General features: G+C 31.8%; 5 protein-coding genes across 7 annotated transcripts; 2 read left to right on the top strand and 3 right to left on the bottom strand.

The window, feature by feature from the left end:
- Nucleotides 1-517: 517 nt before the first annotated feature.
- Nucleotides 518-1178, bottom strand: LOC121215498 (uncharacterized). The gene has a single exon (XM_041090147.1). It carries the CDS (start codon nucleotides 1130-1132, stop codon nucleotides 632-634), a length of 501 nt encoding a protein of 166 aa, XP_040946081.1. The 5' UTR covers nucleotides 1133-1178; the 3' UTR covers nucleotides 518-631.
- A 5898-nt stretch (nucleotides 1179-7076) lies between these two features.
- Nucleotides 7077-9583, top strand: LOC121215495 (ER membrane protein complex subunit 6). Its single transcript, XM_041090146.1, has 5 exons — nucleotides 7077-7226; nucleotides 8430-8574; nucleotides 8650-8845; nucleotides 8962-8981; nucleotides 9206-9583. The coding sequence occupies exons 2-5, from the start codon at nucleotides 8459-8461 to the stop codon at nucleotides 9234-9236; spliced, it is 363 nt and encodes a 120-aa protein (XP_040946080.1). The 5' UTR covers nucleotides 7077-7226; nucleotides 8430-8458; the 3' UTR covers nucleotides 9237-9583.
- Nucleotides 9584-10185: 602 nt separating this feature from the next.
- On the bottom strand, nucleotides 10186-13261 carry LOC121215494 (uncharacterized). Of its 2 annotated transcripts, none has more exons than XM_041090143.1 (6): nucleotides 12621-13261; nucleotides 12391-12445; nucleotides 12146-12281; nucleotides 11684-12011; nucleotides 11172-11300; nucleotides 10186-11089 (listed from the first exon to the last, which is right to left on the bottom strand). In XM_041090143.1, the coding sequence occupies exons 1-6, from the start codon at nucleotides 12733-12735 to the stop codon at nucleotides 10614-10616; spliced, it is 1239 nt and encodes a 412-aa protein (XP_040946077.1). In that variant the 5' UTR covers nucleotides 12736-13261; the 3' UTR covers nucleotides 10186-10613. The 2 variants fall into 2 exon arrangements, with proteins under 2 accessions (XP_040946077.1, XP_040946079.1); XM_041090145.1 differs by having other exon boundaries at nucleotides 12402-12445; nucleotides 12621-12763.
- A 1940-nt stretch (nucleotides 13262-15201) lies between these two features.
- LOC121215492 (nuclear poly(A) polymerase 3) lies at nucleotides 15202-19601 on the bottom strand. 2 transcript variants are annotated; one of them, XM_041090127.1, is made up of 10 exons: nucleotides 19471-19601; nucleotides 19283-19360; nucleotides 19095-19202; nucleotides 17939-18001; nucleotides 17681-17842; nucleotides 17489-17602; nucleotides 17302-17364; nucleotides 16882-17187; nucleotides 16219-16383; nucleotides 15202-15801 (listed from the first exon to the last, which is right to left on the bottom strand). In XM_041090127.1, exons 1-10 carry the CDS (start codon nucleotides 19501-19503, stop codon nucleotides 15412-15414), a joined length of 1482 nt encoding a protein of 493 aa, XP_040946061.1. In that variant the 5' UTR covers nucleotides 19504-19601; the 3' UTR covers nucleotides 15202-15411. The 2 variants fall into 2 exon arrangements, with proteins under 2 accessions (XP_040946061.1, XP_040946064.1); XM_041090130.1 differs by having other exon boundaries at nucleotides 17302-17355.
- Nucleotides 19602-19852: 251 nt separating this feature from the next.
- On the top strand, nucleotides 19853-20883 carry LOC121215493 (uncharacterized). Its single transcript, XM_041090133.1, has 2 exons — nucleotides 19853-20153; nucleotides 20256-20883. The coding sequence occupies exons 1-2, from the start codon at nucleotides 19853-19855 to the stop codon at nucleotides 20384-20386; spliced, it is 432 nt and encodes a 143-aa protein (XP_040946067.1). The 3' UTR covers nucleotides 20387-20883.
- The last annotated feature ends 3954 nt before the right edge of the window (nucleotides 20884-24837 follow it).

The raw sequence follows: 24837 nt of genomic DNA, 5'->3' as shown, positions 1-24837 counted from the left end.
TGGCTCATATTTTAAACGGGTTTAATTTTTTTGCCTAAGTCTATTTTTCATGCCTAATATTTTTACCTAAATCCTCCCAAAATTCGGACAGGCCTTTAGGCTTGGATAGGTAGCCCGACTCATGAAGAGATCTAGGTTATAGCTTATTTAACTATAAAAACAAGTAAAAGCTTGTTTAATAAAACATTTTTAGTATATTAGTCCAAATAAGCACATCAGTTTGTTTTTCATGTTGGGTAAATATGATTATTGTATATGTAATATGCAAATGTAAAATGATGTTAGGTGATTTGTCAAAATTAAATAAATTAAAATATTGCATACACTTTTTTTTTCTTTAACTTTAAGTAAGAGAAGCTGCTTTAATTACGGGGTTCATTGAGCCGAAGCTAATTGGGAAGTTCCATTTTAAGCATATTCTCATATCCATTAAGCATATATTTCAGTATATTCTTCTTTCCTTTTACCTTATTTTGCATAAACCAAGTTAAATTTATCCGAAAGAAGAAAAAGAGAATGAATAATTTATACATTTTACACATATGTTAAGAAATTTAATACGTACAAGTAAAATGGCAATGGAGATTGTAAAATAACAACTGTAATATACGTACCACCTTTCTTTCTTGCACTACTTTCCTTCCTTGCCTTCCTCAGTTAATTCCTTCACGGCAACCGCTCGAGCTTCAAACACCGATACTGGAAACGACCTCGACAAGCCGACAAGAGTTTTGAACGTAATCATCGACGTCGAAGAAGGAGATTGTTGGACGTAGATTTCAGTTAAGTTGACCCAAATCATGAACTCCTTAGCTTTAACACCAGTCAGGTTCTTGATCTTGTTTGTCTCGAAATACGCCGTTATTTCGGTGTCGTAACTGATGACAACGTTTTCGAACCTGTAAAAGCTGTCTTTCTTCGACAACATTTTATGCCGGCAGTGGCGGCGGCGGAGCCAGACAAAGCCAGTGTCCTTAACGTAACCACATTCATGTATGTCTTGCAAAGTTAGTAAGCCATTAGGCAACCCTTTTTCTGCTAACAACGATGTAAATTTGTCTCTGCATGTTTGGTTTCCATGATAAACTTCTGCTTTGGCCTTCGTTTCCATTGTTACAAGCTGAGTCGACATTTTTGGGGGACAAAGGATTCGAGGGGATTGAGGTGGAGGTGGAGTATGGTTATGGTGTTTTGTCTCAAATTAAACTCTTTGTATATTGAAATTGGGTCGGGGGGCACGTGGTCATTTTTGTCAATGCCTGGTATTTTGGTTATAAAGGAATATGTGATATTGTAATCAATAATATTCTTTTTGTTTAATACATTTCCCGATTAAAATTAGAATAAAATTATATAATAAAAATAAATTAATTAAATATGGAAACAAAGCTTTCTCAAACCTATCAACAAGCCATTTATCAAATGTACAAATACCCTGCAATCCATAACAACTCGAAAATCACATCCCTTGTTTATTAGAACTCTTCATAGATTAAGCTATTTATCCAAACTCATCTTAAGAACCACAACCCTTAATTTCTTTTTTTTTCTTTTTTTGTTAGGATTCACCTTAGAAGATGAAGCTTTCCTTTAAAATTCATCATCTTTCTATTAATGATTCCTAATAATTGTCTCTCGTTAAATTTTGAACTTATCAAAGGTGTTTACCTATTTTTGCTAACAGATCAAGTTGGGAGGTGTTCTTTTAGGAATGTGAGACAAGCTCAAACACTTTTGGGTCCCTGCAAGACAAATATGAGCTTGAGGGGCATCAGAGCTTGTGCTTCAAGGCACTCTTCAATACTTAAGTCAGTATAAGTGTTTTATAGTAGAGAAAGTAAGTAGCTTGAGCTAGTAAAGAAAATGAAGATAACGGAGAGAGAGCTCTCTTAAGGGGATAATACCTGTGAATATGTATTTGGTCCATTGGCTGCCCATTTTTTTATTCTTTGTGTTTTATAGAGGACAACAAAGTTTGTTTACACAGTTCATGTAACACTCTAATACCTAACCCGAACATTGGGTCTGAGCCATAAGGTGCCACATTCGTTGCCAAAGCAACCACAACCAATAATATTCAATTCAACATCATTATACATTTAAATATAAATAAATCATGCGTATTATATAGTGCATTATCATTTTTGGGTCTTATACAAGCTTACAAAAGCTGTTTTTCTAACCCCGGATTGAAATAGGACCAGATTGTAAAAATTACATAGTTTTGAGTTGACGTCGTGACTTCAGGGATTTCCTCATCATGACGTGACTTGCTGACTAGGGTTTGTTGTGACCTCTAGGCTACATTGTTGCAGCATGAGCCTTGAACTAATTCTCGTCGCGATGTTGGGGGTTTTTGTTGCGACGTGACAAACTGTTACTTTCAAAATCAACTTGTTACAAGCTTAAGCAACCTAAAATCATGTGTACATATTCCCAAACCATCAAATCATCAAATTTCCAAGAGGAAGCAAGACAAAATATGCCAAAATGATAGTTTTCAAAAACATTAACTACTAATTCTAACTTTTACCATTTATACTCCAAAAAAGCCAACCAAAAATTCTAACAATTGTATAACCATGAACCTTGAGACTCCAAATCAATCATACGAATATATTCAAACACAATTTCTAAATATTTTCATAAAATCACAACATGTATAACTTAATCATTTGAAACATTTAGTAAAGTGTCCCTAGGTACATGCCACAAGACCAAAACGAAATGAGCTATACAAACTTTGTTAAGTCGAAAACAACGGTTTGGATGTTGACTTCAATTCTCTGGACTTTAAGGAGTACCTAAACCTGCGCACGAAGAAAACAAACTGTATGTTGAGCAATAGGGCTCAGTGGTACTTTCATGATTCAAGATATCATAATATAGCATAAGTAGCATGACATAACGCATATGAACTCAAAACGTAAACTTTGTATAATCAGATATATATATAAAGATATGCATATACCAAATGGAAAGCCAAATTATTTAACAATACAACATTTTCTATCAATTCCATTCTTTTGCTACCTACATTTCAATTATCATTTAGAGCTTATACTCAATCAAGATATAACAAAAATACATACATGTCAAAGGCATCACTTCAATTAAATTTCCATGATCAATTCATTTACTTACCTTATACTTACCATTTAATTTGATTTTGGAGTCTACCAACTCATTCACATTCATTTCGGCCCCCAGGGCTTATTTTTAATTGTTTTGCGTAATAAGATACATACTTTCTTCATTTTAATTCATATACAAACTTATTTGATTCTCTAGTATCATACCAATTCCTTTTGGTACAAATTACTAAGCTTATCATTAATGGCCCATATTAACCTAACTTGGACTCGGACAGATACACATGTCCAACCAACACACCAGACTGGCATCAAAATGCATTATCAAATAAATCGAAGTAAGGGAGATTGGCACGTGAAGTGCATACTGGCGCATGAAGCGCATCCTTGCACACGAAGTGCATCTTGGAACGTAAGCACATAAACCCGTACACAATCTATCCTATGGCATACCAACTATATTTGACTCAGCTCGACTAGTTAATAGAATACTAATGTTCAATTTCATATACAATTCAATACATATACCATTTTTCAATCATATACATATTACAATTCAAATCATCATCTATATACATGTTTTCATATCATAACATATATATTTCTACTTAATTTCCATTCCACATATCACAACAGACTCACCTTAATGACCAATCAATTCAATAAGCAAGCATATACAATCAAATATTTCTATTCTGAATCATAAAAGTACAAACCGAGATTCGTGCGTCACCTGTCGATAATTTTCGGTTTTCCTTTTCCTCTCAAAAGTTTGGTGTTGTCATTAGCTTTGAATAATCACAAAACATACCATACAATCAATTTTCAGCCAGTTCAGAATCAAATACCAAATTACATAAATTCTGTAATTTATTCAATTTAGTCTATAAAATCGAGACAACATAACTTTCAATTTAGGGTCTCGGATTAGAATCTGATTTCACCATGGCTTATTAGGGGCCTTTTATTTTCTATACCTACCAACATTTCATGACAAATTTTCATGTTATTCAATTTAGTCCCTAACAATTAAGTTTTACAATTTAGTCATTTTCATATACTAAGCTTCATTTCTAACAATTTCACATCAATTTCATCTAGTTCTCAACAATGACAACTTTTATAAGCTTTAACAATTATACAAATTGGTACATAAGCTAGCTAAATAAAGCTCCCATGGTTCAATTTCCATAAAAATAAAAGAAAAATGGCTAGAGACTTACTTGAAATTAAGGGTCGAATATGAAACTAGGTTGAAAGCTTTCTCTTTTCTTCTCAAAATGGAGACTATGGCTTTGGGGAAGAAGATGATAACATTGTCATCTTTTTTCCCACTTAATTTACTTATATACTTAGATTAAATTTAATTAAACCTAATTAATTATTTTAATCATGCTTAATTAAACTTTAATCCTTAATTAATTAATTTAATGACACTTAACATCACATCCCACTATCATCCATTTAAAATTGGGCTATTAGTCATCTAATTCTTTGGATAATTGCTAGTTAAGTCGCTAGTCTTAATCTAGTTAAATATCTATAGCGATTAAACTTTTACAGTTTAGTTCCTGAGTCATAATTAGTCACAATTTCGGTTAAACTGCTTAACCAAATTTCAATTCATCTATACACTAACTTCATAAAATATCATTATTTAATATTTATGGACTCGGTTAACGAAAATGAGGTCCTGAAAATGCATTTTTTGATACCACTAGAAATCAAATCTTTACAGTTCAATTTCCCTATTTTGCCAGTTTTGTTACTTCAGGGCTCAATTGAGTGCAAAAAATTCGTAAGGGTTTAATTGATTTTTTTGAAAAAGTTTGAGAGCTAAAAATACCATTAAACCTAAATTTTTTATAGAAATATAAAATAAATATAAGCACATAGTAATTTATAATAACAATATTTTTATTTTGTAAAAAGAATGAGACATAATATTCTCATAATAATATTTATTACTTTATAAAAAATAATATTTAATCCTTGCACTTGCTCACCTTTTCGGCTTCATTCCTGAATTTTCTTTTTCCACATTAGTCCTTTAACTTGGATTTGATAACACATTTTTTTTGTGATAAAAAACAAAACTTAAAAAATTAAACTACACTGAAAAAATAAAAAACACTAGTAGCTCTATCACTTTCAAGAGCTTCTAATAGATCTGTAAGAGTAGTTGCCAAAATATTAACTCCCTCCAAATCAACAGATACCATCTTAGCAATCCAATCTATGACTAGATTGACCTCCCCTGGAACATGTCTGACCACCCAATGCTAAATAGTAGTCATTATTGAATCTGCCTAACCAATGCTGATCTCGAACTAGTTGAATCATCCATCTACAAAGCATGAATTACCTCAAGCCTGTCCGTTTGAATCAAAATCTTATTCAAACCTCGATCTTGTAAGAGAGTCAAACTATCCAATATACCCCACAACTTAACATCAAAAACCAAACACATCTCTAAATAATGATTAAAACCCATAATCCAGATCCCTTGATAATTCAATATCACACCCTCTGCAAACGCATAACTTGTACTCAAATTAACTACACCATCAGTATGCAAATAGATCCAATTTATTGAAAGAGAGTTCCTTTGAACAGTAATGTATCTTCAATTCAAGTCTTTTGTTATGTGTAAGCCAAAATTATCTTGCCCAAGTAATAGAAATTTTAATACAAAAATGTTTCTATTCTTTCAAATTCTCTACGCTATAAGACAAAATATGCTTGCCCAACTAACTTCTAAGGAGCCCAACATCTCATGAGAATTAACTAATACAAGATGTAAGAAGTGAAAAACTTGCTATCATGGCTTGAAGGAATTACTTGTCTTCACACCTCTTTTACCGCAGAACAGTCTTTGAAAACATAAAAAGTGCTTTCTTCAACATTACCACAAATCGAGCAAGATGTTTTCTAACCAATGTCTCGCCTAACGCGTTCCATGTCAGTGAAAAGACACTTGAATATTTTAATAAAAATAAAAACAAATTATTTTAATTTAAAAAAACTTAATTTGGTTTTAATTTTATTCTCAAAACCCATCCCTTTCCCCAAAAGGAGAGTAGATCCATTTTACATTTTTTTTTCTTATATCTCAAATTGAAAATATTTTTATTATAGTTTCAAATTAAATTAAAATTTTACCAAATATATACAAATGTCTATTTTCTATTGGTCTTCTATTTTCAAAAGAAAAACATGTCATAAAAGAATCAAGTCCGGTTAAAAAAATTAGGTTTAATTGCAAATTTGGCCACTAGCGCTTGTATGTTTTGTTAAAATAACCTAATTGTATTTTTGAGTTTTTTTTGTCTATCAATCTTTATTCTTTTTTCAATCTGTTTTTTCTAACAGATTTAATGAATAAATTCAAGGTTTCAATTTTTTTATTTCAAAAAGTTTTAATCTTTCCTATGTTTGTTTACTAATAAATTTTCTATTGAGTTAATTTTTTAGATAATTATGTTTATTTAGTTTAAATAAAGAGTTATTTTTTAATTTAAGGTATTATTTATTTATTTATTTATTTTTCACATGTAGTTATCTTATTAGGTTATCTTAGTAATAAATCACATCTCATTCAAAATATTCTACATATGAAATCTCATATCATCTCCGTTAACTTTTTTAATGGTACTTTTATTAAATTTGTTAGAAAAAGTAGATTGAAAAAATAACAAAGTTTGATGGCCAAAAAAGGCTTAAAATACAATTAGAGCCATTTTGACAAAACATACAAACGTTAGTGGCTAAATTTATCATTAAGCCAAAAATTTAAAGATTAAATTGGAAAATTTTGTTAAATTCAGGAACTAAATGTTATTTTATCCAAATAATAATAATAGAATCTTAATGATTTCACAAATGAATTAAGAAGGGATTGAAGAGAGTCAAATATTTGAATAATACTAGAATATAGTAGAGAAAGAAAGATAAATATACGGGGATGTTTTTGTAATTATAAAAAAGTTGAGGGGAAATCGAGGAATTTACTAGAAGTTATTGAGGTTAAAATATTAAACTGCAAAACAAACGTTGTCTGCTATCTCGAAGTGAATTCCCAGTAGCAGAACAGAAAAAAAGAAGTCTTCCGTCTCATATTCTTCGATCCTCTGGGTAAGTCTTTGTTTTCCATTTTTTCTTAATTTTTTTGTTTATGTTTGTAATACAGTGCTTTAATAATCAAAATCCACTTTTAATTTATCTAAATTGTATTTCCTTGTTAGTTTTTGAATGATTTCTCCAAGCTTAGATCTAATACCATCCTTACGTTTAAATTATCTTGGATGTGAAAAAAGTATGTTAAATTTCTTATTTTCTTTCGTTTTAATTAGTTGAAATAGTGGAATTATTTGATAATATATGTTCTTTTTTCGGAATCAAATCTCTAAAAGCTGCCGCCTTCCATTTTCTTGGGGTCATTGGAATAGTGAAGTTTAGCTGTTTTTTTTTTTCGTTTCCGCGGTTATTTCTTGAGCAAATCTCAGTTATTGGGATTATCTATCATAGTCAATAGGATTCAGATCAATGCTTTATATATCTGTTTTGTGCAGTGGGCAATGCTTAATTGGTCGTTTTAGTTTATCACAGTTAGGGATTTTCGATTGCTTCTTCGAGTTTATTTGAAAAACCTTGTTAATGTTCCATTTTGAAATCTTGGATTTCATGTTCCTATGCTTTGTACCGAGTAATTATCATCTGCTTCATTAGATAATTCACCTTGCAACACAGGTGGATCCAAGGGGCAAATGGAAAGAGCATTAGCCCTCTTTGGCTTCTCAAATCTCCTTGATCCTTCAATTTTTGGTCTAAATATGACACAAGTTCCTGTTCTCTAGTTATGTTTGAAATCTAGAACCTATACTTAAAATGCTAAAATGTTAGTCGAATCATTAACAACATTACTAATTTGCTTAACAAATTGCAAACGTGGCATGTGGATTAATGTATACTACATCATACCAACATATATCACGACATATGTTTTTCTGTTAATCAATGCGCCGTATCAGCAATTTTTAAAGGAAATTAATGATGCTGTCAATGATTGGACCAACATTTTAAAATCAAACAAGTAGGAGGCTTTAATTTTTAAGGTTTTAAGCAGAGAGACTAAATCTCAAACTTAACTATAGTACGAGGGTTTGTGGCATAGTTAAACCAATTTTTTTAACTAACATAAAATTTTGGTTTCACCCTTGCCTTGCAATATATGGGCTGTGCTTTTTTTATTTGTTTATTTAACATTATGGAATCAAGATTATTGGTGGTTTATATCAAATTCATGGTTAATTGTTTTATCTATGTTTTTGTTTCCAGAAAGTTGTAGACCAGAGCAAGAATACATTATGGCTGGACATAGTGATTCAAGTTCGTCTGAAAAGAAATCAAGTGAAGCCATGAATGACGTACCGACCTTTAGCACGGAGAATATGCAAAATAACATGAAAGTTATATATTACAGGTTTGTTTTTCATGGTTACGGAAATGTGAAATCGTGTCTTGAATGCCAGGATCTAAGCTTTGTCTTCATTTGCAGCCGAACGTTTATGTCTATCATTGGAGGAGTTATTGCTGGAATTTTAGGGTTCACAGGCTTTATGGGGTTTATCTTTTATTTTCTTGTCATGGCAATTACTTCAATTGGACTCATAGCAAAGGCAAAGTTCTCAGTCCATTTATATTTTGATAGCTGGAACCGGATTATACTCGATGGTTTCATGGGCGGGCTTATGGTAAGCTTCTTTATGTTTATGAGTTGCACGTACATATTCCTTGTTCTTCTGTGAACAGTCTAGCCAAAATTTTCATCTAAAGCTAATGATGTTCTTTTACTTTTATATTTTTGCAGTCATTCGTGCTATTTTGGACGTATCCTTTCTTTCTAGCAGTGCTACACGGACACACAATAGCACTTGCTGTCGAACCCTAGTTGTTAAATTGTATTATCTGCCTGTTTTTTGTTATTGAGATGAATGTCCGCGTCCCTTTTTTGTTTAAATAGCTAAAACGCAGCCAGGTCGTTTTTGCTGCTTCACTGATTTATCTGTTGCTACATCGTTTTTGCCTATTGGGACTTTCTTTAACTTCAACAGATTTGCGTACGACATTGTGCATATATTCTGAAGAAGAATCTGCAACACCTCACCGGAAAGAGAAGCCAAGTCGTTGCCCTTGCCATTTGCTGGAGACTGGATTCTTTAGGGCTTTGTTTTGATATGTAAAACTATTATGGGGGGTTACCTTTTGATTCCTTTCTCTATGTTTAGTATTTACATTTTAATTTAATATATTTTGGGTTCAGTAGTTTTACAGTATCATTAGTTAGACTAAATAGTTTTTTGGTATGATGATCAATGTCTCTTTAATGTTTGTTTTACAGTCCGTGAAGAGCAATCCCTTTCCTTCTGGGTTTATGGTTGTTTCTCCTGACAATATCATTTTTAATGTTCGAAGTTGTGTTCTTTTTAGAACTGCAATGTGCTTTTATTACTTTACCTAAGACATGGTTGGTTAGTCAAAATTGTCACGCTCTTTATTATTCTGGTTGGTTAAAATGTTGATGTCTAATTATTTTTAGAAATATTCATTTCAATTTATAATATTGAAAAAGATTGTGTTAGAAATGTGGTTTAAGAAAAAAAATCACTTCATTTTAGTTAGGATAATTGTGTTAACTAGTCATTGTAAATTAGATCAAATTATGTCAAATTAAAATATAAATTTTAAGTCTTAAATCTGAGCATAGTAGAGGGATCCAAATTGTAATTTGACCTTTATTTTACAGTGACTAAAAACAGAAGCACTTGTCACGGAGAAAAGCCCTATAGTATACATTCCTATACTAGTAAATTTGAACCGTAATCCTTGTACTTTTATTTTAGTGAGATGGAGAAAACAGGGGCCATATACTTTTATTTGAGTTATAGTGAGATCGAGAAAACACGAGCCCTCGTCAACCGAAAGAACCTCTCTCAAGGGAGGAGCCAAGGGTTTAAGGTTGACAGCCGGCTGGCCTGAAAGAGGGGATTTCAAGGCTTAACCAGGAATAGGGCTACACAGTAGGAAAAAAGTATTGATTAAACTAATGATTTACATTCATACATTTATTCATAAATACATTACTAGGACAATGCAGTGATCATCTTTGAAATTATCTCATCAACAATTTCCAAAAGTAATTGTCATCAACTAGGCAAATAGAAAGAGGCAGTCAATTTTCGGACATCACGCCACAACACAACCACCCTATCCCACCAACCGTATCCGTCATGCCTCAACTTCAAAAGAATTCCCAACATCATGCCCTGCCCCGCCCCGATTAAACTAGTAAAATTGCCAAAACTCAGATCTTCATTCTCTGCACTAAAAATCTCTATTTACCTACAATTAAGCATACATTTTCATTGAAGCTCCCTTTTTAGTTAACTTTGTATTCCAGCTACATGCCAATAACTTCCAAAATTCTGAACAGTATAAAAGTTCTTATGTCCCAGTAGTAACTCATATCTCCTCTTCATCATCACTGTCACCTCCAAACATGGCAGCCATTTTAATAGCCAGCTTGGCAGCCATCTCCCTCCTTTGAAAGTCAGGCATTAACCTCAAGTTGCTGCGAATGTTCCCAATCTCAGACATCAACTGTTCCAAATCCTCATATTCATAATGGGGGCCATCATCTACTTCTGAAGCTGAAGCTCGACCAGGTTCTTCAGCATTGGGTTCCATTCTGTCAATTTTCTCCCCTAAAGCAGAACCTCTGGGAAAGGTATGTGACTCGTCCTTTTCGCATCTGGTTATGTTTCCTTGAACACAATCTGAACCAGAATTTCCCACATCAACTGATTTCCCTCTATCCAGGAATGTGTTAGCCGGACTTGCAGAAATCCATTCTTCAACAATGTCATCCCCTGGTTCAGCTGAACCTGCAGATAACACTTCATATTCAAACTGATAACCAGGCTCTTCCTCTGATGAATCTGGACAGGGACAACAATAATCTTTAGCAAGTAATTAATCAGGAAGAACTTTTATTAGAACAACCAAGATATCACACATAACCTTCTTTCTCAGGAAGCGAAGGTTCAGTTATCATATCACCAGATTTCAGAACCATTCCAGGCCACATATGAGCAGAAATAGCACCATAAAGACATTCAACTCCTTGTAAATCTCCATCAACTGACAAACCTGCCAGGACCAGTTTCTTTGTTCACATTAGCAATAATAAGCATATGAATATCTAACCTACACATGACCATCATTTAAGGTTCATTATTGTGTGTTTTGATTGTCACATTAATACCCTTTCCATGAGAAAAGTAAAAATTTGCTAGGCCATGTGGGAACATCAAGTAAACTTCTCACAATTATACATGTGCACATCTTTTTTACTTGTTTTAGGCAAAAGACATTTTGCTGAGCAGGATGTGATGATTAATACAATTTATCATGATTGTATATTGGAAATTTCGCATCAAAGCATGTTATTCCATACCAGTAATTCAGTGTATAGACAGTGTAGCAACAAAGTGAAGTGGATAGGCTGATGCAGAAACTAAACATGGGCTTACATTTGTCAAAATCAGCATTCAAAGCACAAGCTTCGATGAACTCAATGTTGTGGTCAATGCACCACTCCAAGCATTTCCTTCGAATGTCGGAAGATGGGTCTTCATTTTCCAATAGACTGCTTCCTTCAGCTTCAGAAATTCCATATCGAGTGAAGTCAGATGAAGGATGAGTAGAGGAATCATCAAGTTTGTGTACGCGTTTTGCGTACTCAGCATGGACAGGATGACCTGGAACTCGATCAACTTTGTTTCCGATGCAGATTAAAATCTCCAAGTTTTGGATATCAGTGTAAGATATCCAATCCTGAAGAGCAGAAAAAGTTGATAGCTGCAAGAGAGAGAAAGAAAAAAGTCGAAAAGGAAGGTGAGGGCATAGAACAAATATATATAGAAATACTACTCTAGTTATTGCAACAGAAATAGAAGGAACAGAACAAGAAGTGGGAAAAGTAAGATGATTACATGAGACATATCAAAAACCATGACCAAGGCGGTTGAATGGTTAAATATAGGGATCGTTTGAGCTGAAAATCCATCTTGAAGATGAGCCATACACAGAGAAACATCAGCAGTGTAGTATTTCGTATTGATAGTCCAGCTGTTGATGGTAGAATTATCAGCCAACAGAGTTTGGTTTTATTTACTACCGTATAATTAACTAATACAAACAAACATGTTAAAAGTGAGTAGAAAAAAGGCATTCAGACCCATGGACTACCACTTGGGAGCTATCTTCTTCTTCGAACTCCACAGAAGCAAGCCCTGCATAGTTTTTTTTTTAATAATAAATTGATCAAATATACCAGAATTTCTGATAAAAGCATAGCAACCATGACTGTTTTCCCAACAAGTAGATTCTCTTCTTTTTTTTTCCAGTAAAAAAACAATAATAAGAACAGTAAAGAAGAATTGAATTAGAAGAGGAAATGAAAGTTACGGGAGATCAGGGTGCGCTTGCCGACGTTGGGACATCCAATGATAAAAATGGAGGGTAGGTTCCTAGTCTCATCCTGGGCTTTCAATTTTGTGGATCCTTCCTTGTTTTCTTCCATTTGTTGATAGAACAATTAGTAACCAAAAACAAGCATCTACAAACCCTAATTTGAATTTTTCACCCTCTCCATTTCAAATCTTGAATCTAACTTTTTGTGTGTGTGTGTAAACATGAAAAAAAGGAGAAAACAGTTGTGAATTAACAGTTGAGCAATCCTTCTTCTCAAGGAAGCGAATCAATTGATTAGAAAACCATAAAATTAGATGAGGTGAAGAAAGAAATGTAAGAAAATGAATGCGAACCGGGAATGAGAATGACAACTAAAACGAATGGGGGGAAAGCAAAAGGCCCAAACTTTAGCAGGTAGGTTAGAACTCTTAAAATGAATGGAAAGAAAAGTCCCAAAAAAAAAACAGAACAATTTTTACAATTTTATTGCAATTGCATAAAGATAATGCAATTATGAAGTAGGAAAAGAGCAGCGATGAAGGGAAATGAAGAGGAAGAACAAATCCTGAATCCTAATCTTTTTAAACCCTAATTATCCAGAGAAAAATACGACTAAACATAATGCAAGAATCCATTCTTTAATTTTTTTTGTTAAATTACAAAAGTAGTCACTTTTTTTTACCTCAAATTATATTTTAGTTACTTATGTTTGAAATGTTATGTTTTTGTCACTTACGTAATCATTTTATTACAAAGTGGTCACCCTACCATTAAACTCTATTATTTTCTAATGACAGTTCTACATGACAATTTAAATGGCAGTCTAAATATTTAGTCCTAACTAAATCGTAACAATTAACTTTGTTTGATTAAATTCTACTAGTAATATTATATTATGCATAAAGTGGTAGATTCAATCCATATTTTCTCTTTGAATTGTTTTAAGTCACTATAATTTTTTTGAATTTCAATACTTCAATCTTAATACAAATCATAATCGTTAAATCTATTAACTATATTTTCTAAAAATAAGTAAAAATAATAAATTGACATAACATTATATTTATGATAATATATTTATCGCATCAAATTTTAAAAACAAAACTTATCTTAGTTGATTTAATAACTATTATTTGACCATAACCAAAATTTTAAAATTCTAAAAATACATAGACTAAAATGACTAAATTGAGGTACATGAACTAAAAGTATAATTTAACTTTTTTACTAATGCATTTCAATTCGAATTATCAATATTTTAAAAAAAATTAATATATATGAAAAATATTTGCAGTAAAATAAATTCTAATATAAAATACTCATTAATTATATATAATATTACAAAAATGTAGATTTTAAGCCTATTTTCTAGTTTAATTTTTTTTTGTGCAACAAAGTGAAAAGATATATAGTTACTAGTTTGTATTTTTGTACGATGCACGGGTTATATAATTGCTAATTTGTATTTTTATGTGATACATGGCTACATAATTACTAGTTTATATTTTTATACGATGCACAGGTCACTTGTGTATATTAAACTTATAATAATTTTATAAATATTAGTTTTTTTGTCTAAAATTATAATGATTACGACATATTTTTAAAACTCTTTAACTAATTTAGAATAAATTATATTAGTTTTATTTAATTTTAAAAATATTTAATATTAAAATAACACAAAAATTCATCATAATATATTATAATTTAAATAATATTATTAATAATTTCTTACAAGTTATTTATTATATATATTGTTAAATTAATTTATTTTAATGTTAACTATAAATATTGTTATAAACTAAAAGATAGAAAATAAAAAATAAAGAAAATGGGAGAGCAAAAAGAAGCGTATTTTATTGATTAAATGGAATTATGTACAATATTTTTCTAAAGTCTATATTTATAGACATTAAGAGTATGAATAAAATAGAATTTTACTTCTAATAACTATTAGAATTTAAAAGCGCATCGAAACTTATCTAGATCTTGATGAACATCCACCTAATAAAATATTCATAACATATATAGATATATTTATTTAACTTTACTCTACTTTAATCAATGAATGTAATTAACTCTTATTATATTTGAAAAATATAAATTTAGTTTTATAAATTCATGAATATGAGTATTTTTTTTAAAATTATATTTTAAGTTTAACAATTTTATATTTATTAATTTTAAACATTGAAAACTAATTTAATTATGAAATGTTAAAATCATCTTGACATTTAACATAAAAAATTTTAAACAAAAAGCATAAAATAACTATAAAAAGATTAAAAAGCAAAAAAAACAATTTACCTTAATTATAAATAATTGCTTCCAGTAGTGTATATCGAAAATTATTACGTGAACATGTGCATTTATTTCTGGTTTTTATAAGTATGGTGATGCACGGATTGTTTGTGCACCAATATTATAATATTTTTATAATTTTAATTTTTGTTTAAATTAATTAATGATTTAAGAAAAATATAAAATTATTTCAATCAATGTTATTGAAATGTGTTTTTATCTAAAAATATATAATTTCCCAATATTTAACATATAAAACATTATAAAGAAAATATTGGAGAAGACCCCAAAGGGGTATTCTTTTTACTTTGGAAAGTGTAAAAGTGCAAAAGATACAAAAGAATACCCCTTTGGGTTTCTAGCCTTCAGCATTCATTTTCAGTAAAACGCAATCACACACTTCCCTATCTTGTTATAAATTTCATATGAACTAGGCAACCATGAAAATGTAAAAGCCAATTTGTAAAACCAGGGTAGCTAAATTCTATACCCCAGCATTTGGGTACTCAGGGTCCCCATTTGTCGATACATACCCAACAATATACTGCGGAACATGCTGCGAGTATATAGGGATCCTTCGTTGATGGTAGTCCATCATCTTCCAACAAGCTTTTGTTCTTTTCCGGCTCAAGGTATCGAATTGAGCAGACTTGGGAACTTGAGAGGCTTGCACAATAGATAACTCCATTTTTCCGAAAGGGCCTTGATACCCGGTACTGATATTCCTCCAGAAAACATCCTTGACGGATTTGATGTCTATGGCATTAGTTTTGCCTGCTTGTAAGCCCCAGTAGAAAATGACATGTGGGTCTGCTATGTTGACATCGATGTGTTCTGCGGGATTAGGGTCACAAAGACCCTGTACCTCCTCTAGCTGCAATAAGTAAAAGCCTCATCAAATGGTAGAGACTATACCAAAATATGGAATATACGGAAAATCAAACTAGGATTTTTTAAATAAGAGGAACATTATGCAGCAAAGAAAGTACTGAAAGCATTTGGCACATGTAGAATAAGACTTGCAAATGCGACCTGTGAAACCCTGAACCTAAATGGTCAGAGGGGTTCCTTTCAAACTTAAGAAAACTGACGTACCAAAATGTGATAGATAACCATTATTCACCATAAACTTTGAGAATGATGACAACAGAGAGTTTATGTTGTTTAGCATTTGACTTACTGATTTGTACCCTAGATGCATCAAGGATATATAACCGAGTCCTACCAACAACATCCCCCTTCCTCTCTATTGTACCTTTTAATAAAAAAGAGGGTACTGTAGGATACGTACCTTGAAGAGAAGACAGCGGAAGCGAGACTTTATCCAACCCACCCAGTCTCCAAGCTCATCCTGCTTGGAAGCCGAAAGAAAAATTTTGAGAAACCGAGCATATTTCTTTGTGTAAGGAAAAGGCTCCAATACATTGTGCCAATCAAAATCAAACTTCAGAAGATCCTGCAATACCAAAACATGTTTTTAATCTGTTGCAAATGAGTTGATATACTTCAAAAAAAAAAAAAACACTTTAGAAAATCCAAATAACTCTATTTATTTGCTCTCACATTCATCTTCAAGAACTAGACTTACTATTCTACAAACAACACAAATAGGTAAAAAGTTTCCGTACTGGAAGGCAATGAAAAGGGGTGAAACGATCACACTTTAGAAGGGAAAGATTTAGAAGAATTCTTTTTCCTTCTGCTTCAGCCAAATGTTGGTGAAAAGAAATCGAAGGCAAAAGCTACCAATCAACTGTTGTATCCTCTTAAATATAATACTTTTCCTTCCATTTTTTTCATGTCTATCTTTCTGAGCCTGTCCTTTTCCGTATAGTCCAGCCTTCATGCCACCAATCTCAACTGTTTCCTTCCATTTCACTCTCCTCTCATTCGGATTTTGGCGCTCAAGGAAAAAAAAGAGAAAAGAACAGGAATAATAAAGAACAAATTGTACCTTGGTTAAGTTATGGCCACGAAGAAACTCAGTTCTGATTTTATAGAATGTGCTTTTGGTGATGTTTGAATGGCAATATTCGTAAGGACTAAATGGCAACCGAATGGGCATATATAACCTCGTCTCTGTGGGGTTTAGAGTAGGATGTAACGTTCCATCTTGCAGTTCAACCGGTCTAGGCCAAGGCCAGAAAGCAAATGTTTTGAAGAAATGTAAAATTAGAGCACTCAAACCCGCATGTGGATCACACTGACAAACAAAAGCAGCAAGAATTGCCAAATGAATTCCTCCAAGAAACCCATTTAGCTGCAACCAGTACATCATTAGTTGGTATAATCAGCAAAATAATCTTATGCTAAAGAAAAGATGAAATCAAGCAGAAGTATACCATAAGAGCAATAGCAAGCACATAGCACTTACATTACCATACACTCCTCGTCTCTTTGCCCAAAATTTGACACATCGTAACATTGACTGGAATTTCTAAAGTACACTAAGCATTAGATTCACATACACTGAAAATGCACAACATTCCAAGAAAAAAACAGTGTTTCCAGATGCCATCAAATTACCAAAAAAGAAAAAAGGAAACTGAAGTAGTAAGTACCTCCAAGTCTGGAACAAGCCGACAAATCCGTGTGTTTGCTAGCACCCCGGACAAGCTTTTCCAACCAGTTTCATCGATATCTCTCAAAAACACAGGATTTAAAATGTCTAAATTCTGCACTCCAAAGGCTAAGGCTAATCAATTTTCCATGACATAATATTTTAAATGCAAAACAGTAATGCTTAAGCTTACCTCTGGAACAGCTAAAACTTTAAGCTGCACAAAGGGAAGATCTATCGAGATTCCATCGAACTCAGAACGCATTAGTGGGACTTTTGCATCCTTCACACAATGAATCTCAGATACCTCAGGTCTGCTCTTAAGCATGTTATATAGAACAATAAAGAAATCATCCTGCATTGTTACAATTACCAATATTTGAAACCATACTAATTCGAAACTTCAAATAAAACAACAAAGAAAATTTATGAAGCAATTAAATCTACTTACTACGATGGTGGCAAAGTAAGGACCAACACATAAAGCATCGATGTCTGACTCTGAACCATGAACCTGATCAATAAAATGTTACAATTCAGTCAGTAAGTATGCTTATTTATTCTTGTTTTTTTCCTGGAAATACAATCCGGGTATCATTTTGCCTAAACTTAAAACTTAATTCCCTCCCAGGTAACCTTAAGGATTCACTCTCTCGTATCAACACATAACAGCTGCCAAGTTCAGTAAGGAACAATGCATAAAGCATAGATGTCAGACTCTGAACCATGAACCTGCCAATAAAATGTTAAAATTCAGTTGGCAAGCTATGTTCATTTATTCTATTTTTTTCTTTTCCTGGTAATATAATCCAGGTATCATTTTGCTTAAACTTAATTTTCTCCCCCGCCAGGTAATCTTAAGGATGCATTCTCTCGCATCAACACATAACAGCTGTTAAATTCAGTAAGGACTAACCGATAAAGCATCGATGTAGTACTCTGAACCATGAACCTGATCAATAAATTGTAAAATTCAGTTGGCAAGCTATGTTTATTTATTCTTCTCTTTTCCCTATTAATACAATTCGAGTACCATTTTGCCTAAACCTTATTGCCTCCCAGGTAATCTCAACAATGCTCTCTCTCGTATCAACACATAACTGCTCAGTAAGGACCAAGATCAACGCATAAAGCACCGATGTCATACTCTGAACCATGAACTTGATCAATAAATTGTTAAATTCAGTTGGCAAGCTACTTTTATTTATTCTTTTGTTTTCCCTGGTAATACAATTTGAGTACCGTTTTGCCAGAACCTATTTCCCTCCCACATAGTCTCGAGCAAGAACTCTCGTATCAACACATAGCAGTTGTCAAAATGAGTAAGGACCAACACGTAAAGCATCAATGTTGGACTCTAAACCAAGAACCTGATCATCAATTTGATAAATTCAGTTGGCAAGCTATATTTATTTACCCTTTTCTCTATAATCTTAACTAAGTAATCTCTCGTATCGACCTGGCGCATTTAACATTTCACTCCTAAACCGCCTGTATAGAAACCAGGTTCATTTACAGTTTTACTCCTAGACAAATCCTGTGGGTGGCAAGCTATGCATATATGGAAAGCTACAGCTTAACTTGGAAAGGAAATTAAAGGAGCTAACCCCAAGGCCATAAGAGCCATATGTTAATAAGGTAGCACTGCTAGCAGCTATGTCTTGTTTAGGAAGCCGACGTTGCCAAGCTACTCGCTTAACCCACGCCACTACAATCTGCAAAAACCATGATTTTCAGCCATAAAAGATTAATAAAAATGATTAAAACAATCAAATGAAAGGATCAAAGGGCATACTTGTTTAAGTTTTTCAATGACAATTTTCCTATTCTCTTCTTCTTCTGTAGATGGCACCAGTCCTTCATTCACCATTAACTAAAAAATTCCACCAACAAAAAATAATTTAATGGAGAAAGGAATAAAGATAATAACAAAAATAATGAAATATAAGAAAAGAAAATGTGGGTAACGTTCATTTTATTTACCTGAAGAAGTGAGAGTGATCTTTCCTCTTCCATTTTCTTCTTCTTCTTCTTCTTTTTTTTCTTTTTTTTGTGTGTGTTTGGTTTTTGTGCTGTGCTTAAATTTTTTTTCAAAGAGATGGGAAGGAAATAAAAAATAAATAAAAAGGAAGAGAGATGGAGGGAAGTTTGGGGTTTATTGAGAGTGTACCTCTAAAAGTACACGTGTAATTTATTCCTCTTAAAATCAACTTTGTGATTTATTCACCAGACGGGAACCAAAAAAAAAAAAAAAACACACTCCCTCTTAAGTCTTACCCCCTGTAACCAGTTCCGTTCCGGCGCCGCCGTCTACTCTTCCTCGAATCCAACCTCTACTATCTCAGCAACCGACACGGAAGGAGGGATGAGTGTTAATTGGTCGGATCTCCCTCGCAACATCTTCGAAGGTATAATTGGACGTTTGGGTTGGGTTGATCGGATCCGTATACGAGGCGTTTGCAAGGCATGGTCAGTCCCTAACCGTCATATTTCCGCCATTCATAAAGAAATCCCCTGGATGTTGACAAAATTTAGTTGGAGCCCAACCAACAACGGTCAGAATTTTCAAGTATCCGGTGAGTGTCGACTGCTTGATCCTGTTTCTGGAGAGTACGTTGCGGAAGAATCGGTGAGAGGGGAAGGGAGTCGAGTTTTCCCTAATACGGGTGGGTTCTTTTCACTGTGTTAGATTATTTAGAACGAGAAAAAACGTCATTCTTTTTGTACTCTCCATTTTCAACTGAAGTAATTCAGCTGCCGCATTTCAGGTAACCTCTCTTCTTCGAAGTGGCGACATTTTCCTTTGATGCAACCTCCCCAAAATGCCTCATCTTTGTGTTGGGTACAAATAGAAACAAATGTTACGTCCTCCTGGTGGTTCAGCATGGAAGATTTTTGAGTTCAATAATGGTTTCACTGAGCCCAATTCTGCTGTTGATGCTATTTATGCCAAAGGGGATTTCTATTGTATTTTCAATGGAGGTCAATGTTGAACTTAAAGAGTGGAGTAGTATTCTAATTGATCACCGATTTCCAGGTGTTCTAAGCTCATTGCATCTGGTACGGATGTTGGAGTGTTGAGTAGAAATCCTTAAGTTTGATTTTTCAGAGATGCCTTGGGTTGTATTGAATGAGCATGTGATGTTTATTGGGGGCACGTCCAACAGTGGAAGAAACAAGTGAAATGGCGGCAGTGGCATATCTCGTCGTAGAAAGTCTCCACTTAACCGTAAGGCAACAATGTCCAGAATGACTTGGATTGAACTTCCGTTGGGTGGTATATGGAGAGCTCATGATTTGATTCAAGCTACTTGAAACCGTCTTCATCATCATTTTCTTTTTATGTCAACATAATTTGTGCTTCTACTCAATCAATAAGATTATTATCAATATATACATACAGTTGATAATATTTATCTATATGATTATTAAAAAATATTAAAATAAATAATATTTATCTATATGAAAAAATTATTATTTATTTTTATGATAAATATTAAAACTAATTTTAATATATAAAATATATTCTTTAATATTATTTATTTTGATTAAATGTTACATAAATAGTATATTATGTTTTAATTTTTAATTTTAAACTTTATATTATATTTTTAAGGATAAATAAAAAAGCATATTGTTTAAGTTAAATATTCAATGGAATTTTTAATTTTAAAATAAATATTAAAATTAATAAATTTAAATTAAGAGTTTAAAATAAAAATAAAAAAATAAAATTGTGTTATGAATTTTTGTGAAATGATTTTAAACTATACTTTTTAAGGATAAATAAAAAATATTTATTATTGAAATTAAATTTTATATGAGATTTTGAAAAAATTTTGAAATAAGAATATTAAAATTAAATTTGTGTTATGGATTTTATTAATATTAAAATATTGTTTAAAATTAATATTAATCTTAAAATTCATGACACAATATGTTCATTTATTTTTATGATAATAGTATTTGTCTTTATAAAAAATATTAAATTTAAGTTTAATACAAAATTTAATTATTAAGATAAAATTAAATAATATTTAATTTAACATTTAATATTACTTATCTTATTTTTTAAATTTTAAACTTTAAACTATAATTTTTTGTGGATAAGTAAAAATATATTATTTAAATTAAATTAATTAATTGAAAATTAGAGTAGTTAAAATTAATAAATTAAGATTAATATATTTATTACATACTTATGCATGTGGGAATCAAAATTTATGACACGCATATATTGAAAATTAATTTGATATAAACACGCACACTTGTAAAACTATACAATAAAAATTTAACATATGATTAAAGACACATGATAATTCAATATATATATATATATATACAAAATTATAATAAAACAACAAAACTAATATGTGAAATGATAAATACATTTGATAAAAAATATTAAATAGACTCGAATTGTTTTCTAGTCTATTTAGTGATGTTAGGAAGCTATAAAATGCATATGTTGCATTAAAATGATATTGAAAATTATGTTGGAGATAGTAAAGAGATGCTAGGTACCGTGTATTAATTTTACACAATTTTTCATTTGTTTTCCTCTTTGTAATTTTTTTTTCTTCAAAATACTGCAAAAGTATTTGCCATTATACAGTTTACGCTACATTGAATATCTTAAATTTTTTGTAATTTTACCTTCATCATATAGACTTCCTCTTTACTATGATTTTGCACCTACAATAAGTATCAAAGGTCAAATAAGAATTAAAAATATAAATGTTTATCATAGAAACAATCTATGATGGCCACAATCTATGGACACAAAGAAAAGTTGTATCTATAAGTTTAGTTTTCCTCAACTATCTCTCTATAGAACATACAATAAAATTAAAAATAATTCAATGTAGCACCAGCGCCAACAACTTGACCACCCTCTCATCGCTGTAGCAAATGATGGGAGAAAATCAATAATTAAAGACATCAATTGAGTAAAATGCTAAGTGTGGTGTCTGCAAGTGTGAAAAGTCAATTGTAATATAATTGTACAACGGGGTACGGAGTACTCCGAGGATCAAACTCAAGAGAGTCGAAGATTGAGCAAAGTCTAGCTACCAGCATGCAGAATAAAGAGTCTAACTAACTAATTGCTAAGCACTATAGTACGAGAGGCCATAAAATTAAGAGTAATTATAGTAATTTACCAACTAATTAACACAAGGATTAAATTGAAAAATATGCAAAGTTACTAAATTAACCAATGAATAACAAATAATGATTGATTGATTTCAATGTGGTTCACTAATATTCGAATTAGGGATCTAAAACTTCTAAAGTGGTTCTGTTTTACCTTTGATCTTAACTTTATCAAATTAGACAAATTAATCTGGTTTATCTCTCAATCTCACTGGCTTACTCGAGACTAACGATTTGGTGCTCAACAAGATTACCTCTTGATCTCACTTGCCTAGATATTCCCTTAAGGGCATCAATCTTAAGTTTTTAGGTTTATTCAATTTAGTCCAACTCATTTCAACTTAATTCCTCATCCAAAAATCAGCTTACCTACATCTCCAAAAACCAACCCCTTTAGAATTTAGTTATTCATACAAAAAACTAAGTTTATAAACATGAAAGAAAAGGAAATGGTAGCCATTAACATGAAGCTTAAGAAAGATATGAAAGTTTGGATTTTTAATCTAGAAAGCTTAAAAGAAAAGTAAAGATGAGCATCCAACACTAAAATGAAGAACAAGAGACATAAAATGTAAAGTTTTCAACAACTAAACTAAAGGAAATTGAGATACATTAAGCTAAAGGCTGAAATGTCATTAAAAAGTAAATGAAATTGACTAAAAGTGCAAATAAACCTTAGCTACAGTAATAACTAACTTAACTAACTTAACAAGCAACAAGAACCAAAAGAAAATTTGCAGAAAAATAAACTCTACAACTAAGAAAGATGAAAAACAAGAAACCTTAGAAATGAAGAAGAAAACCCAAGAAAAACTAAATTAAAACTAAGCCCACAAGTTATGTCTCTCCTCAATCAAAGTTGGTTATTTTTGTAGTAAAATCTTGCCCCATTTTGAGACCAAAATGCCCTTGAACTAGCTTTATCTTATTGGTGCTTCGGTTGGACAAAGATTACCCCTAGCGTCATTTTTTGTCCACTTCATGATATAGATATCGCGATACCTTGGGTAGGTGCCCCTTAGAAGGTGGATATCACGATACCTAAAGTGGATATCGTGATACCAGTGTAGGTGGTCTTCATCTTGGGCCTGTTAGAGGTATCGCAATTCCCATGTTTTGATATTGTAATACCCCTTTCTTTAGTGATGTTTTCGCACAAGTTTGGGCCACCATCAAGTACCTACAAAACTTAATCAGTTGTTAGGGCCTCTAATGGCACAATTGGCTAATTTGGGTCTCAAAATGAGTAAAAAGAGGCATCTACTCTTATTTAATTGAAAGAACTAAAATTAAGATGAACTAATAAAAGATTCTTGAATTGTTTAAAAACAAGCTTGTTAAGTGACATTAATAGCCTAACTTGACATATCAAATTACAACAAATTCCCATTCTTATTCAATATTATATTGATAAAATAAGAAACAAAAGATGAAAATATTATCTTTTTCATTCATCTCAACCATCCAACTAAAGGATAAGAGCTTTCTCCATTTTTCTTTCTATGTATTCAATTTTTTCCCGTTTCTCTTCCAATTTCTCACTATTTCTCATTAAATTTTTGTAACAATTTTACCATTAAACCTCTATTTGTCTATTCCTTTCATCATTACATCATCCAAGTGCTTAGGGTTTGAACCTTAACATATATAAGAAAATATGTTAGGAAGAAGAAAGGAAGCTATCAAGGTATGGATTTTATAATTTCCATCTTATTCATGCATGAAACCATGTTTATTTTAAGCTTTGGGTGTTGTTGAGCCATATTAATGGCTATTCAATAAACTATGTATTAAAGGATTGTAACATCCCCTAACCCTAAACCGTTGCCAGAATAGGGTTATGAGGCATTACCGGACATATCAGACAACTTACAAATAATTCACAAATAAAAATAACATTCATAGTATAATTTAGTAACTAAGTCCCTATAATGAACTCTCGAAGTCTAAAACATGTATTAAAAGTGAAATGGGACTCGTTCAAGTACTCCAGAATTTTTTTTATATAAATTTCGACAGGATTTCTACTTATTTTTAAATAAAACCCCCTGCAATTAAAACCATATTCATTTCAAACATAACCAATTCAACCAACTCATTTCACATACTCGTTTTCTATTCTAAATACCTTCTAATCAAACTCAATCAATATAATATCAATTTAAATTTATCAATATACTAATTAATTTGAAATGG

This window comes from Gossypium hirsutum, chromosome A02 (assembly GCF_007990345.1).
Source record: "Gossypium hirsutum isolate 1008001.06 chromosome A02, Gossypium_hirsutum_v2.1, whole genome shotgun sequence".
NCBI classification, from domain to species: domain Eukaryota; kingdom Viridiplantae; phylum Streptophyta; class Magnoliopsida; order Malvales; family Malvaceae; genus Gossypium; species Gossypium hirsutum.
Note: the sequence above shows the minus strand (reverse complement) of the source record. Positions and strands in the feature narration are given on the sequence as shown.

Bases quoted from the DNA above. Each gene is read 5' to 3' on its own strand.
- LOC121215494 (XM_041090143.1), bottom strand. From the start codon at position 12,735: ATGGAAGAAAACAAGGAAGGATCCACAAAATTGAAAGCCCAGGATGAG. The intron at 12,446-12,620 runs GTAACTTTCATT...AAAACTATGCAG, and splicing joins CAAGCGCACCCTGATCTCCC to GGCTTGCTTCTGTGGAGTTC. The intron at 12,012-12,145 runs GTAATCATCTTA...TCTCTCTTGCAG, and splicing joins TGGTTTTTGATATGTCTCAT to CTATCAACTTTTTCTGCTCT.
- LOC121215492 (XM_041090127.1), bottom strand. From the start codon at position 19,503: ATGGAAGAGGAAAGATCACTCTCACTTCTTCAG. The intron at 18,002-19,094 runs GTTAGCTCCTTT...TTTATTGATCAG, and splicing joins ATGGCTCTTATGGCCTTGGG to GTTCATGGTTCAGAGTCAGA. The intron at 16,384-16,881 runs GTACAATTTGTT...TTGGTATTGCAG, and splicing joins GTGGCCATAACTTAACCAAG to GATCTTCTGAAGTTTGATTT.
- LOC121215493 (XM_041090133.1), top strand. From the start codon at position 19,853: ATGAGTGTTAATTGGTCGGATCTCCCTCGCAACATCTTCGAAGGTATA. The intron at 20,154-20,255 runs GTGGGTTCTTTT...GCCGCATTTCAG, and splicing joins TCGAGTTTTCCCTAATACGG to GTAACCTCTCTTCTTCGAAG.
- LOC121215498 (XM_041090147.1), bottom strand. From the start codon at position 1,132: ATGTCGACTCAGCTTGTAACAATGGAAACGAAGGCCAAAGCAGAAGTT.
- LOC121215495 (XM_041090146.1), top strand. From the start codon at position 8,459: ATGGCTGGACATAGTGATTCAAGTTCGTCTGAAAAGAAATCAAGTGAA. The intron at 8,575-8,649 runs GTTTGTTTTTCA...CTTCATTTGCAG, and splicing joins ATGAAAGTTATATATTACAG to CCGAACGTTTATGTCTATCA. The intron at 8,982-9,205 runs GTATCCTTTCTT...TAACTTCAACAG, and splicing joins TCATTCGTGCTATTTTGGAC to ATTTGCGTACGACATTGTGC.